At 43.1% G+C, this 16,107-nt stretch overlaps 1 protein-coding gene across 1 annotated transcript in view; it reads left to right on the top strand.

Moving 5' to 3' along the window:
• Positions 1–16,107, top strand: part of HTT (huntingtin) — a 162,453-nt gene that overhangs the window by 71,341 nt on the left and 75,005 nt on the right. The window contains exons 25-29 of the mRNA XM_021938205.2: positions 930–1,081; positions 2,150–2,352; positions 6,330–6,456; positions 9,081–9,208; positions 12,281–12,391. Of these exons, the coding sequence (XP_021793897.2) occupies positions 930–1,081; positions 2,150–2,352; positions 6,330–6,456; positions 9,081–9,208; positions 12,281–12,391 (721 nt within the window). The remainder of the gene's footprint in view (positions 1–929; positions 1,082–2,149; positions 2,353–6,329; positions 6,457–9,080; positions 9,209–12,280; positions 12,392–16,107) is intronic.

Here is a 16,107-nt window from a genome sequence, read left to right as displayed (position 1 = left end):
TGATTGCTTTCCCGCCTTCCTCACATATAGACTGAGCAACTATGGTTTCTAGTCATAGGTCCGGCACTGGACTTGACTTCTGAGCAACTTTGGCATTGGAGTAAAATGTATTAATTTAAAGAAAGCTAAAAATTCATTCAAGTAAACATACAGTTCTAATACTTTTTAAAATTTAAAATATAGATAGATTTAAGTGATAAAAAAGAAAATGAGTAGACACCATAATCCTCATTTCTGTATCTGTTCACAAGGGGTTGATATTTATGAGTTCTATTCTCCATACCCATTCTGTGTTCTCTTAATCCTCACTCAGCACCTCAGGTGGTTGGGATTCAGTTCTTGGTAGTTTGACTTATACTCTCTTTTCTAGGGGATTGAGCCCTGGGTAGTCCTCCTTATATGAGATTGCAATTTGTCTTCCAATAACTTTTACTACAAGATATGGGGTATTAAAGGATACCATTGGGGAACCAAGATAATATTAGTATCAGGAAAACTAACCACGTCAGACCTGCCCCATTGGGTATCAAGTATACTATTTTTCCATAGTAATAAAGAGCTCACCCCAGCCAATTCTCTTTTATTTTGGGCCTGTTTATTCAATGGCATTAAGATGCCCAAATGTCTGGGTAGCTATCTCATCTCCAATTCAGCAGAACCATTGTCATGTGCCCTAGTGGAAGCATTCCTTCATTGGACACTTAGGCCCCAGTACTTTTATTCAGATCTACTACCTGATTTCATTTCTCAAATGATTTTTATGGAGCTTTAATTTATGGAAAGTTGTTAGTTGATTAACAGTAAAACAGTTTCTGAGCTGGTATAAAACATATTGTGACATGCTTTTCTCTTGGAATTGCAAGAGAAAGGAAGACTGTTGTTTGCTTGAAATTTTTCTATAATTTGACCTTGCAAATGTCTGCTTCCAGAGTGCCTCCACTGAGCGCCTCCGATGAGTCTAGGAAGAGCTGTACCGTTGGGATGGCCACGATGATTCTGACCCTGCTCTCGTCAGCTTGGTTCCCATTGGATCTCTCAGCCCATCAAGATGCTTTGATTTTGGCCGGAAACTTGCTTGCAGGTACTGAGTTGAAGCAGGGACTCTGAGGCTTGGATTTTGATTTCCTTAGGGGGAGTGGGGGTGGTGAGCATATGAGGGGAAAATACTAAAAGGTCATCGCCAGTGATGGCTTGTCCCTTTAGTCAAATTTCAGATGTTACCTATATGCACAAACACATGCAGCTGTTCTGTGCTGAGTATTTTAAAGTGGCCTCTTCCCAGTATAGCCCCTCAGTTAACTACAAATAAACTCATTTTGAATTTCATCTTAGTGGGCACCATATGCCAGTACTGCCTCAGGCACTGGGATGGTAAGAAAGTATAAAGTATGGACTCCATTCTCAAGTTGGTTTTAGATTAGAGGGGATACATGTAAACAAAAGTGCAGTGGTCACACAGAGTGGCCATGATCACTCTCCTTGGGCAGATTTATGGGCTGATAGGAAAGGGCACAACAGGGAGAGGGTGCAGCACCGTGGCGATAATAATGGAGGATGTGGCCAGCAAGGAAGACGGAGTCCATTGAAATTGATTTTGGGAGAAGTTGCCAATCTCCATGAAATAATCGGGACCTGTGTTCTTTGCTTTAGGAGGCTATAGGAGAGTTTCGTGAAAGGGACTAAAAGATGAGTATTTTAATAAGATCATTCAGCCAACTTGAATGTGGGCTGGAGGAGAAGGTAGAGAGACTCAGGAGATTAATGTTGACGCTAAGGCAAGAGATGGGGAGTCTAAACCAAGATAATGGCTTTGGGATTGTAGGGAAGACACTGATCGTAAGAGAATGAAGGAGGCAGAATTGCCAGGCCTGGGTCACCAACTGAACTTCGGTTGTGAAGACGAAGAAACCTGGGATGACTTCACATCCTGGGCAGGTGTGTGGTGGTGACAGTCATGGAAATTGGGAACACAGATTTGTGGGGAAGACATCAGTTTGAGTTTGAGTTTGGCTTATCCGTTGAATATTAGACACAGATGTCTGGCCAACTCTCAACATAGATTAGGGTCTTAAATGACTTCAGTTCCCCAAGCAATTTGTCCTTCCCATACTGTTGGGCTAGAGAGGTAATATCTATGCCCATATCACAGCCAGTGCTCCTAAATCTCTGAGAAGTTCATGGGCCTCTGAAGAAGAAGCCAACCCAGCAGCCAACAAGCAAGAGGAGGTCTGGCCAGCCCTGGGGGACCGGGCCTTGGTGCCCATGGTGGAGCAGCTCTTCTCCCACCTGCTGAAGGTGATCAACATTTGTGCACATGTCCTGGACGACGTGGCTCCTGGACCTGCAATAAAGGTAATGTCCCACTTAGGTGCTGGATTAATATAGCCTTAATGACTGTGGGTTTCCAGACTATCTTTATTTAGTAATCTGTCCCTTCTTTATTCTCTTTTGCTTTAAATGAACAAAATTGCTCAGATTGTGACACTAAATTTAACATCAAAATGTGACCATGTGGCCGGGTGCAGTGGCTCATGCCTGTTATTCCAGTACTTTGGGAGACTGAGGTGGGCAGATCACTTGAGGCCAAGAGTTCAAGACCAGCCTGGCCAACATCACAAAACCCCATCTCTACTAAAAATACAAAAAAATTAGTTGGGCGTGGTGGCACATGCCTGTAGTCCCAGCTACTTGGGAGGCTGAGGCAAGAGAATTGCTTGAACCTGAGAGGTGGAGTTTGCAGTGAACCTTGATTGTGCCACTACATTCCAGCCTGGATGACAGAGTCAGGCTCTGTCTCAAAAGAAAAAAAAAATGTGACCATGTGTTTTACAGCTCCTTTGGTATCATCAGTCACTGTTACCCCTAAGAGGGAAATACCTAGCTTTAGTTTTAGGTTTCCATCATTAGCCAAGAAAGCTCAGAATTGGTTTTCCTGGCTAAGTACCTCATTGCTGTCTCCTTAAATCTTAGTTAATGGCTACTGTCCTGGCTAGCATAGTTATAGAGCATGTCCATGGTTGTAGAATGTTCTGCTAATCTCAGGGACAGTTTTGCTTTTCTGTGAAGCAATAAAATCAACTTCAAAACAAATGTTAACTGTTTGCACAATGGATTTAAGATAGACCAGTTCACATACTTTTTTTTTTTTTTGAGACGGAGTTTCACTCTTGTTGCCTAGGCTGGAGTGCAATGGTGCGATCTCAGGTCACTGCAACTTCTGCCTCCTGGGTTCAAACGATTCTCCTGCCTCAGTCTCTAGAGTAGCTGGGATTACAGGCATGCACCACCACACCCAGCTAATTTTTTTGTATTTTTAGTAGAGACGGGGTTTCACCATGTTGGTCAGGCTGGTCTCAAACTCCTGACCTCAAGTGACCTACCCGCCTTGGCCTCCCAAAGCGTTGGGATTACGGGCGTGAGCCACCACGCCCAGCCTAAGATAGACCAGTTCACTTACTGTTATATCTGTTTACTCTCTCTTTGCTGTGTCTTCTACCTTTAAAAATCTCCCCACTAACTTCGCATTCTCCTTTAGCTGCCATCAGTCAACTTCCCTTCTCTGCAAACATCTCTGGAGAGTCTCAGCCTCAGCCCACAGAGCTTCCCACTGCTCTGAGGTGGACCTTGTTTGCAAGACTTCTTGGCCCTCTTGGCCTGGACCCTGTCTACTACTTCAGCCATCCTTCCTTAACCATCGCTAGTGGTTTTTGTTGCCACCCTCCATAGCAGCGTTTCCCTTCCAGATCATGTCTTTACATCTCTGGGCACTGCTCTGGTCCTGCCTGCCTTTCCCTCTCTGTACCCTGCAGGCCGCTGCTGCCATCTTGAGTGTCCTCTTCACTTGGCTTTCAGAGGGCCCACAGAGTTTCCCACTGCTCTGAGGTGGACCTTGTTTGCAAGACTTCTTGGCCCTCTTGGATTACTGCACTAGCCTTTTGTTTTGGAAACAGCATTTTTTTTTTAATTTAATTTTATTTTTTTGAGATAGGATGTCACTCTGTTGCCCAGGCTGGAGTGCAGTGTCATGATCGTAGCTCGCTGTGGCCTTGATCTCCCAGGCTCAAGTGATCCTTCTGCCTCAGCCTCCTCAGTAGTTGGGACTACAGGTGTGCACCACCATGCCCAGCTAGTTTTTTGATTTTTTTTTCTTTTTTCTTTTTTTTTGAGACAGAGTCTCACACTGTCGCCCGGACTGGCACAATCTTGGCTCACTGCAACAACCTCCGCCTCCCAGGTTCAGGTGATTCTCCTGCCTCAGCCTCCTGAGTAGTTGGGATTACAGGCGCCTGCCACCACAACTTTTTGTATTTTTAGGAGAGACGGGGTTTCACCATGTTGGCCAGTCTGGTCTCGAACTCCTGACCTCGTGATTCGCCTACCTCAGCCTCCCAAAGTGCTGGGATTACAGGCATGAGCCACTGCTCCCAGCCAGGAAACAGCATTCTTGAGATAATTCATATAATTCACCCATTTAAAGTATATAATTCATTCTCTTTAGTATGCCCACAGAGTTGTGCAGCCATCACCAGAATCAGTTTTAGAACCCACAAAGGAACTCTGTACCCTTCACCCAAAACCTTCCATGCCCCCAGCTGCAGGCAGCCACTGACCTACCTTCTGTCTCTGTGACTCTGCATCTTCTGGACATTACTGTGGATGGGCTCATACAGTCAGTGAGCTTGTGACTGGTGCCTTCTACCAAGCAGGGTTTTCAGTGCAGTAGCCTTTCTTTCTTTTTTTTTTTTAAATTGAGACGGACCTTCTGCCTCCCAGGTTCAAGCGATTCTCCTGCCTCAGCCTCCCAAGTAGCTGGGACTACAGGCCCATGCCACCATGCCTGGCTAATTTTTTTTTTTTTTTTTGGTATTTTTAGTAGAGATGGGGTTTCACCATGTTAGCCAGGATGGTCTTGATCTCCTGACCTCATGATCTGCCCACCTCGGCCTGCCAAAATGCTGGAATTACAGGCGTGAACCACCACACCTGGCTAACCTCTCATGTACTGTCTGCAGTTCTTCCCTGATGCCTTCCAGTCCCTGCACCCGATTGTAGCTCCTCATCCTATTATGGTTTAAGGTGACTGTCTTAGTCACCATGGGTTGCCATAACAAAATACCATAGCCTGGGTGGCTTCAACAACAGAATTTACTTCTCACAGTTCCGGAAGTTAGGCAGTTCAAGATCTAGGACTTTCACCTTGCCCTCACGTGGTGAGGGGGTGAGGGAGCTCTCTGGTGCCTCTTATATGTGGACGCTAATCTCATTCATGAGGGTCTGCCCTCATGCCCCAGTCACCTCTCAAAGGCCCCACCTCCTAATACCATCACCCTGGTAATTAAGTTTCAGTGTATGAATTTGGGGGACTATAGACATTGAAACCATAACAAGCACTTTTCTAAAAGATCAGGGAGTGAGTAAGTACCAGAGCTAGGACCTCAATTCCACCTCTCGGTCATCTTGCCTTCACTCTGCTCCATGATGGCTGCCTCCTAGAGTGATGGGAGCCTCCATGTTTTATATTCTCTCATGTGTTGTGTATTGGAGAGAGTTCAGACTTTATGAATACATCTGGATTTGTTGACTTCTAGCTTTGCTGGTAACCAGCTGTGACCTTGAGTAAATTACTTCATCTCTGAGCCTGTTTCCTCTTTTTGAAAAGGGAGTTTAAAATGCTGTTTTGGGTTGGGCATGGTGGCTCATGCCTGTAATTCCAGCACTTTGGGAGGCTGAGATGGGAGGATCACTTGAGCTTGGAGTTCAAGACCAGCCTGTGCATCATAGTGTGAGATCCTGTCTCCTCAAGAAATTAAAAAATTAACTGGGTGAGGTAACGTGTGCCTTTGGGCCCATCTACTCTGGAGGCTGAGGTGGGAGGATTACTTGAGCCTGGGAGGTTGAGGCTGCAGTGAACTATGATTGTGCCCCATCCTGGGTGGCGAGTGAGACCCTATCTCAAAAAAAAGAAAAAAAAAAATGCTGCTTTGCACCCCTTTCTCATGTCATGGTGTCATGGCTCACATCGAATGCCCTGGTTGTTTGCTGTTGGAGGGCGTGGGCCTAGGGGCTCCCTGAGGACTCCTTCCATCTTCAGCTTGTTCTCTGTGTACCTGTTAGCAAGTTGTGGGCCAGTCCCTGCCATGTACCATTGTGTGGGTAAAAGTAAATAAAATGTGTACAGTGTCTGAACTGTACATATAGGGGTCCAAGAACAAAATGAATGACATGGGTTAGCTCTTTCTAATAAATGGTAAAACCAAATATTCTAATTTTCAGTTTTGTTATACTTCCATCACATGCTTTTGTTTTTTGTTTTTGTTTTTCTATTTTAGGCAGCCTTGCCTTCTCTAACAAACCCCCCTTCTCTAAGTCCCATCCGACGAAAGGGGAAGGAGAAAGAACCAGGAGAACAAGCATCTGTACCGTTGAGTCCCAAGAAAGGCAGTGAGGCCAGTGCAGGTAGGAAACAGTGTGGGGAAGGGAGGGACAGGAGTGCAGCATCTGTCATGTAGCAACATAGGATTTAAGTAACTTGGTGTTTTAGAGAAATGTAATACACATCAGTAAAGTGAGAGAAGGTTTCTCCAGGTGCGGTTCAAGATATTAGAAACTAATGACTAATATACACAGACCACCTTTTGGTCTGAAGCATCTCTAAGTGCCACCTGCTGACACGCAGCCCCTGCAGCCTCCAGGCTTCCAGCCCCAGCACGGAGCCTCACTCTCCTGTGCTTCCCTGGTTGCAGTGAGGGCTGGAGAGGCCTCCTGATTTTCAGTAAGGGAAGTGGTGTAGATGCTTAGGAATAGATATAGTGAGTGAAAAAATTGATTCTGATATGTCAAAATTTCTGATTGGAAATGGAATATTTACATTTGGAAGAACTAAAGGAGAGATAAAGTGGGGATAAAGTCATCTGAGTTGGAGGAGCTTAAACCATGCACAAGTTTGGAGGACCTTTTTTTTACCCATGAAAAGGTCAGAACAGAAGGGGCTAGGATTTAGTTGTGACTGCGGTTTTTCGAATTCGCATCCATACTGCTCTTGGAGGGCAGTGGCAGGGGCAGGAGAGGAGCCTGGCAAAGCATGAAGTGACTGCTGCTGCCTCTGCTATCTGGGTCGCCTGGCTGCCTGTCTGTACAGTCTCCCTCCAAACCCATTCTCACGCTGTCTCTTGGTGCCCAGGGGCCAGTGATAGTTCTCCCGTTTGTTTTGTGTATATAGCATTTATATCAAGGCTATTTATTTATTTAGAGACAGAGTCTTGCTCTGTCGCCCAGGCTGGAGTATAGTGGTGCAATCTCGGCTCATTGCAAGCTCCGCCTCCCAGGTTCAAGCAATTCTCTTGCCTCAGCCTCCCAAGTAGCTGGGACTACAGGTGTGCACCACTACACCTGGCTAATTTTTTGTATTTTTTTTAGTAGAGACAGGGTTTCACCATGTTGGCCAGGATGGTCTTGATCTCCTGACCTTGTGATCCACCAACCTCAGCCTCTCAAGGTGCTGGAATTACAGGCATGAGCCACTGCACCTGTCCTATTTATTTATTTTTAATTGACAAAATTGTATATATCTATAGTATACAACATGATGTTTGAAATATGTATACATTGGCCAGGCGCAGTGGCTCACACCTGTAATCCCAGCACTTTGGGAGGCCGAGGTGGGCAGATCATGAGGTCAGGAGTTTGAGACCAACCTGGCCAGCATGGTGAAACCCCGTCTCTACTAAAAATACCAAAAAAAAAAAGTGAGCTGGGCCATGGTGGCGTGCGCCGGTAGTCCCAGCTACTTGGGAGGCTGAACCAAGAGAATTGCTTGAACCTAGCAGGTGGAGGTTTCAGTGAGCTAAGTTCATGCCATTGCACTCCAGCCTGGGTGACACAGGGACACTCTGTCTCAAAAAAAAAAAAAAAAAAAGAAATACATATGCATTGTGGAATGGCTAATTAACCTATGCATCACCTCACATACCATTGTTTTGTGGTGAGAACACTTAAAATCTACTCTTTCAGTGATTTTTCTGCATATGGTACATTGGTAGTAACTGCAGTCACCATGCTGTACAGTAGATCTCGTGAACTCATTCCTCCTGTCTATAAATGAAATTTCGTATCCTTGACCAACACATTAAAGGATTTTTTTCTTGAGACAGAGTCTTGCTTCTTCACCCAGCCTGGAGTGCAATGGCACGATCTCATCTCACTGCAACCTCCGCCTCCCAGGTTCAAGCGATTCTCCTGCCTCAGCCTCCCAAGTAGCTGGGATTACAGGCACGTGCTACCACACCCGGCTAATTTTTGTATTTTTAGTAGAGATGGAGTTTCACCATATTGGCCAGGCTGGTCTTGAACTCCTGACCTCAAGTGATCCACCTGCCTTGGCCTCCCAAAGTGCTGGGATTCCAGGCGTGAGTCACTGCACCTGGCCTAAAGCGTTTTAAAAGATGCTCTTTTCTAAGGTTTGACTGTAGTACAGGAGGAAGATTTACCTGTTGAAAAACCTCAGCCTTTACAAGTGTAAAATTATCAGTATATGACTGTCATCTTTCTGATGAATTAAATAAACTAAGGACTCCAAGTCAAAAGTCTTCAAACTGGAGTAGAATAGTTGTATATAGTGCTTGGCACTTTAATATTTAGTATCGGTTTAATGATAATGTTTGTGCCCTTACTGTCTTTAAAACATTTTTACGTCATCCCTGTTTGATTACTTGGTGTGCTCATGAAGTTGTTGGCCACTAGGGAATCTTAGGCTCAGAGAGGTTCTGGAATTGGTCAGTGGTCCTTGAATTAGCCGCTCCTATGATTCTCTAACTGATTTCTCAAAAAGCAAACAAGCAACCACAGCAAAACAGCTGTGCACACCGCTCTTCTTATTTTGTTATTGTTTTAGTACTTAGGCTGTACTTACGTTTGTTAGTCAGTTTCTCGTTACTTCTAGTTAATCAAAAGATCAGAGATAATATTTGAGTATTTTCGTACTAGAATGCTTTAAAAAAAAGTCATTATTTCCAGTAATCTCTTTAAAACTTGGCAAGTTATTTTGATCTAAAAGTTTATCTTTTGTGTGCACATTTTTAAAGCTTCTAGACAATCTGATACCTCGGGTCCTGTTACAACAAGTAAATCCTCATCACTGGGGAGTTTCTATCATCTTCCTTCATACCTCAAACTGCATGATGTCCTGAAAGCTACACACGCTAACTACAAGGTATGGGCCTCTGCATCTTTTGAAAATATATATGCCCACATACTTATGTCTAGTGGATTGTTGATGTTTTTCTTATGATTTGTAGGATGTATAAGCCCTTTGAGATATGAGTTACAAATCGTGTTTTCAAGTTTGTTTGTCTTTCAGCTTTATGATAGCGTCTATCATACAGGTGTTCTGGATTTTCATATTGTTTGTAATCACAGCTAAGATTGATTACAGTGAGAGGGCTAGAATGTGCAGCCAGGTTATTGGGGGAAGTGGCCTCGGTAGAGTCTGGAGGGATCCGTATACAGGCTTCCTTCCCTCCCGTGAGGCTCACACAAAAATACAGCAACCTGCTGGTCCTGCAGGTCCCCTCTGCCTAACATGCGCCACAATTCCAGACTCACAGAAGAAAAGCAGGCGTTCAGCATAAACCATGTGTTTCAAATAGTCTGGGCGTGGTGAGCCACTTGTTATCAGCTAGGGAAAGTTTTTATGTCAGTGTAAGGAACTGTTGACCAGATAACCCCAAGAGCCGGCCTTTCTGTCTAGGGATGTTTTAGTTTTCTAGTTCATTTTTTTTTTTTTACTTTAAAATTTTCTATTCATCTGCAATTTGTTAGATATGAAGTATGCATCTAATTTAATTTTTGTTTTTGGTTGTCCCCAATGCTGTTCACAGAATAATTTTTCTGCACTAATTGGCTTGCGTTACTTACATTCTCATAGTTCTCTAGTTTCATTTATCATTTTGTTATATCAATCTATCTGTCTGCTCATCTATTAGAAGCATCTTTTTTTCCTTTTTTAGACAGTCTCGCTCTGTCCCCAGGCTGGAGTGCAGTGGTGCAACCATGCCTCACTGCAGTCTCAACCTCCAGGGCTCAAGTGATCCTCCCACCTCAGCTCCTGGGTACCTGGGACTACAGGCATGTGCCACCATAGCCAGCTACTTTTTACATTTTTTGTAGAGACAGGGTCTCCCTAAGTTGCCTGGGCTGGTCTCAAGTTCCTGGCTTAAGTAATCCATCCTCCTTGGCCTCCCAAAGTGCTGGGATTATAGGCGTGAGCAACTGCACCCGGCTAGAAGTATACTTCTTAATTATTCTAGCTTCATGGTATTTATGAGGGGATCAGTTCTCCTGTTCTTTAGAATTTTCTGGATATTCTTCTTTGTTGATTTTGGGATGTGAACAATAGAATCAACTTCTACTTGTAGATTAATTTAGGGAGAACTTATACCTCAGATGTTAAGTCACCCTGTCCAGAATGTGGGATGCTTTCCAATTTGTTCAAAACTTTTAAAATTACCTCAGAAGCACATGAAATTTAAAGGATTAAAAAAAAAAACTTTAAAGATTATTTCACATAGCTCTTGCACATTTCTTGGTAAATGAATCCTCAGGTATTCCTCTGTTTTTGTTACTAATGGATACTCTCATGGTTTTTTTTTTTTTTTTTCCCTGAAAATCATTTGTCAAACTTATGTGGCTTCTTTTCTGAAGGATGTTTGATAATTTTGGAAGATATAAAAGTCTTCATATTTTACAAGGTTTGGAGTCTCTTTAAGCTGCATGGTTCTCATGTCAGCTCCCAAAGCAGAAGACGGCATGTCGAAAAATGCCATAGAGAAGCTACTTCTTTTCCACCTGTTTTCAGCTCATATCATCTTGAATTTCGGGGCACCTTTCTATGCTCCTAGTGCTTGCTGTCTATTTATTATTTTCCTTCCTGAATACCCTGAACTCCAGCATGTTCTGCTGTAATTCTGGCCTCCCTGGCATCTTGGACTCCTGTTGCCTTTGCTCTGTCATCCCCGCGGTCAGCTCCTGCTGCGCAGCTTCTCAGCTGAACTGTTTGGAGTGGCTGGCGGGTCTTGCTGGATCTTTGAGTATTGCCTCTGGTTTCCTTGGTTCCTTCTGCTGAGTTGCTCAGCGTCTCCACTCCCCATTTCTCGTGTGGCCCTTCCTGCTCTCCTCTGATTCCTTTTGTCTTCCCTGGTTTCTTGGTTTGGTTTTCAGTCTCCGCAGAACTTTTGCCACTCTTCTGAAAACCTGGAGGCTTTTTCATCTTAATTCTCATTTCATGACGTCTTTTCCCTTATTTGAGAGCTAGACCTTCCCATGGTGAGCTTCTCTTTCCAGAATTCCATGCCTTCTTTTCCCTCCCACTTACCTGTTGTCCAGGAGAGGCCAGATTGCTGTGCGCATTGGAGGAGAACCCTTTCTTCCCTGGGCTCTTCATTTCACATGACATCACACATCACCTCATCCCTTGGACCCTCAGTGGTGGCACTGCTGGATTTTTCTTTCCTTTGGCTGGCCTTAGGGCACACCCAGGTTGACCCTAGCTTAGTCATGTATTTAGATCCACTCACATTTTCAGTTTCTGTGTCTGTCTCTTGCCTGCTTCTGACTTTGCCCAGAGAAAGCTTCCCTTTCACCAGGGTTCTTAGATTCATGAGCATCTTCTTTCCTGAGGCAGTGTTTTTGCCAATATTTATTTTCCTAGTCAGTCTCGCCTTACCTTTCTTGTTATACATGGTGTCTTTGGTCCTGACCTATACTCTGAGTCTGTAAAATAGAATTGCTGTATAATTTAATTACATGAAATCCTTTAGAATCTCAATACATCTTACACCAGGGGTAATATTTTATTATATCCAAATTGAACAACCTTAGGTGAATTTGACAGTGATTTTTCCCAGGGATCCTAATGTATAAGGAATAGGACTTTGTATTTTCTATTTTTTGATATACCACATACCAGATACTGATCATGATGGACATTTAACCCTTTTTTTCTCACTATGAAAGAAAGTTAGGAATTACATCTTTCAGTAGTGCCAGTGTAACCTGAAAGATGCCTTTGAAAGAGTAGTTTTTGTATAGCTATCTGAAAGGAATTTCTTTCCAAGATATTTTCCCAGTGCTGACAACAAACACGCAGACACGCCCTACAAGGTCAATGTACAGCGCCGCACAGTGGAGGCATCTGCCGCAGCCGTTAATGTTTGTATCTTTGGTTGTACTTTACGAGATCTTGACGGGGCCAGTAACCGTGTGTTCTCTCCTTCACCTTCTCAAGGTCACCTTGGATCTTCAGAACAGCACGGAAAAATTTGGAGGGTTTCTTCGCTCAGCCTTGGACGTTCTCTCTCAGATTCTAGAGCTGGCCACACTGCAGGACATTGGGAAGGTCTGTGTCTTGTTTTGACGTGCGTCCTCTGGGCTGAGTTCATCTAGGATGGAGTCCAGTTCTCCAGGGTGCCTCCGGGAGATTCCTCCCTGCGCCACGGACTTGCATCACAGGACCCGAGTCTGACTCTGCCTTAGCCATGAAGTTTGGGGGGAAGGTTCTATTTGTATTCTATTTTTGTCTGTTATCATGTATTAGCTTAGACCCAGTTTAGTTTAGAAAATTAGTGGGTTTAAAAATGTGTTTATAGAGTCCTTTATTTCTTAATTTGACCTTTTCAAGTGGAAAGGGGCAAAACAGACAGATGAGGGGGCGGGGCGGGAGGTGTGACTTGCTCTTTTGTGCCTGAGGAAGTAACAGAGCTGGGGTTGACAGTTATATTCTCTGGTTTTATGTCCAGGAATTTCCCCTGCCGCACCCCTAGTTGATAGCGAAGATGTTCAAAACTATAGGAAAGTTAGAATGCTGTGGTAAACACTCTATTATGTACACACAACCCAGCTTCTGCAGTTGTTTGCGTTTGGCTACGTTTCCTTTCTATATGTATAGCCATCTCTCCATTTACCAGTACATCTTACTTTATAATGCATTTTAAAAGGAGTGACAGATGCCTCCCTCCACCAAATGTGTGTCTTCACGTGAAATACAGTATGTCTAATACACTTCATTTGTTCTTATGTCTTTGAATCTTTTTATTTGGACATGGACACAAGGTTACCTAGTTTTAATCGTTACATATGTTAGTGCTTCTTCTCTGTTATTCCTCATGTTTTTCCCATATATCTATTTAGTGTGCGCAGTTGTCATTTTTAATGGCTATCTAGTGTCCTGCTGTGTTGATACTCCATCGTTCCCTTAGAGTAAAACTTGTTGAGACTTCAGTAATGTCACCTGCTCGGTGAGACTTTCCTGGCCATCCTTTCAAAACTTGCTTCTCTCTGTACTCTCTTTTCCTGTTCATTTTTCTCTTTGACCCATAGCATCGTCTAACAGTCAACCTTTAAAAAAATAAATAAATAAATAAAGACTTCAGAGGAATGTCCAAATACATGGAGTCAGTTTGGGAATGAGAAATGAGGATTATAATCTGGGATGCATGGCATGTCCGGCTGCCAGTGCCTCTGGTGAAGGAAGGGGAAGGGGAAGCTGTTATTGTCAGAAAGGGAGAGAATCACGTAGGCTCCCTGGAAGCAGAGTTCGTTGGCTCCAGAGGCTGAAAGCCAGAGTTGTCGTCATTCACTGGTGGAATTGTAGGCACTGGGCAGGTGTTCATTTGAGAGTATTTTAACTGAATTGCTGCAGTCCTCCAGAATGGCTAGTGATAAATCTGGTCATAGAAACATGTATTCACGTGGAACATGCAAGCCATGCACAGCAGATGTGTAAAGGATGTATGGGAAGGGTTTCTTCTAGGGTTGTTGGAAAGTCTTTGGAAACAGCTCTAACCTGGGGCACATAAGCATGAACCCCATCTCCCTTTGTGCTTTCCTAGTCCAATTTTGTCTGGGTCTGACAAAGTGATTTGATCCCTGTATCTGCAACTTTCACAAAACATACTATTTATTTATTTTACTTCCTTGTCTTTTCAGTGCCTATAGCAGTGCCTGGAAGATTGTGGAATTTAGTGAACATTTGTTGAATGGATAGATGTTCTTGTTAAAAATGAGTTTTAGTGTCTCATTTATCTTACATCCACACTGTGGTGGAGCCGTATTAGCCCATTTGACACCATAACTCGAAGCTGAAAGATGTGACATTCTTGGGGCCAGATAAGTCAGTGGCAGAGCCTGAGTTAAGTCTCATAGATTTTCTTTTTTCTTTTTCTTTTTTGGTGGCTAGCTTTGGTTTTATTTTTATTTATTTATTTATTTATTTTTATTATACTTTAAGTTCTGGGTTACATGTGCAGAACGTGCAGTTTTGTTATATAGGTATACGTGTGCCATGATGGTTTGCTGCACCCATCAACCTGTCACCTACATTAGGTATTTCTCCTAATGTTATCCCTTCCCTAGTCCCCTCACCCCGATGGGCCCCGGTATGTGATGTTCCCCTCCCTGTGTCCATGTGCTCTCATTGTTCAACTCCCACTTGTGAGTGACAACATGCAGTGTTTGGTTTTCTGATCTTGTGATAGTTTGCTGAGAATGATGGTTTCTGGCTTCATCTATGTCCCTGCAAAGGACATGAACTCATCCTTTTTTATGGCTGTATAGTATTCCATGGTGTATATGTGCCACATTTTCTTAATCCAGTCTATCATCGATGGACATTTGGGTTGGTTCCAAGTCTTTGCTGTTGGGACTAGTGCCACAATAAACATACGTGTGCATTTGTCTTTATTGTAGAATGATTTATAATCCTTTGGGTATATGCCCAGTAATGGGATTGCTGGGTCAAATGGTATTTCTAGTTCTAGATCTTTGAGGAATTGCCACACTATCTTCCACAATGGTTGAACTAATTTACACTCCCACCAACAGTGTAAAAGTGTTCCTATTTTTCCACAACCTCTCCAGCATCTGTTGTTTCATTAATTTTTAATGATCGCCATTCTAGCTGGTGTGAGATGGTATCTCATTGTGATTTTGATTTGCATTTCTGTAATGAACAGTGACGATGAGCATTTATTCATATGTCTGTTGGCTGCATAAGTGTCTTCTTTTGAGAAGTGTCTGTTCATATCCTTTGTCCATTTTTAGATGGGGTTGTTTGCATTTTTTTTTTTTTTTGTAAATTTGTTTAAGTTCTTTGTAGATTCTGGATATTAGCCCTTTGTCAGATGGTTAGATTGCAAAAATTTTCTCCCATTCTGTAAGTTGCCTGTTTACTCTGATGATAGTTTCTTTTGCTGTGCAGAAGCTCTTTAGTTTAATTAGATCCCATTTGTCAATTTTGGCTTTTGTTGCCATTGCTTTTGGTGTTTTAGACATTAAGTCTTTGCCCATGCCTATGGCCTGAATGTTATTGCCCAGGTTTTCTTCCAGGATTTTTATAGTCCTAGGTCTTATGTTTAAGTCTTTGATCCATCTTGAGTTTATTTTTGTATAAGGTGTAAGGAAGGGGTCCAGTTTCAGTTTTCAGCATGTGGCTAGCCAGTTTTCCCAACACTATTTATTAAATAGGGAATCTTTTCCCCATTGCTTATGTCTGTCAGGTTTGTCAAAGATCAGATGCTGGTAGATGTGAGATCAGATGCTGGTAGATGTGTGGTGTTATTTCTGAAGCCTCTGTTCTGTTCCATTGGTCTATATATCTGTTTTGGTTACTGTAGCCTTGTAGTATAGTTTGAAGTCAGGTAGCGTGATGCCTCCAGCTTTGTTCTTCTTGCCCAGGATTGTCTTGGCTATGCAGGCTGTTTTTTGGTTCCATATGAAGTTTAAAGTAGTTTTTTCCAATTCTGTGAACAAAGTCAGTGGTAGCTTGATGGGGATAGCATTGAATCTATAAATTACTTTGGGTAGTAAGGCCATTTTCACAATATTGGTTCTTCCTATCCGTGAACATGGAATGTTTTTCCATTTGTTTGTGTCCTCTCTTATTTCCTTGAGCAGTGGTTTGTAGTTCTCCTTGAAGAGGTCCTTCACATCTCTTATAAGTTGTATTCCCAGGTATTTTATTCTCTTAGTAGCAATTGTGAATGGGAGTTCACTCATGATTTGGCACAATCTCAGCCCACTGCAACCTTTGCCTCCTGGGTTCAAGGAATTCTCCTG

This window comes from Papio anubis, chromosome 3 (genome assembly GCF_008728515.1).
Source record: "Papio anubis isolate 15944 chromosome 3, Panubis1.0, whole genome shotgun sequence".
Classification (NCBI taxonomy): domain Eukaryota; kingdom Metazoa; phylum Chordata; class Mammalia; order Primates; family Cercopithecidae; genus Papio; species Papio anubis.
Note: the sequence above shows the minus strand (reverse complement) of the source record. Positions and strands in the feature narration are given on the sequence as shown.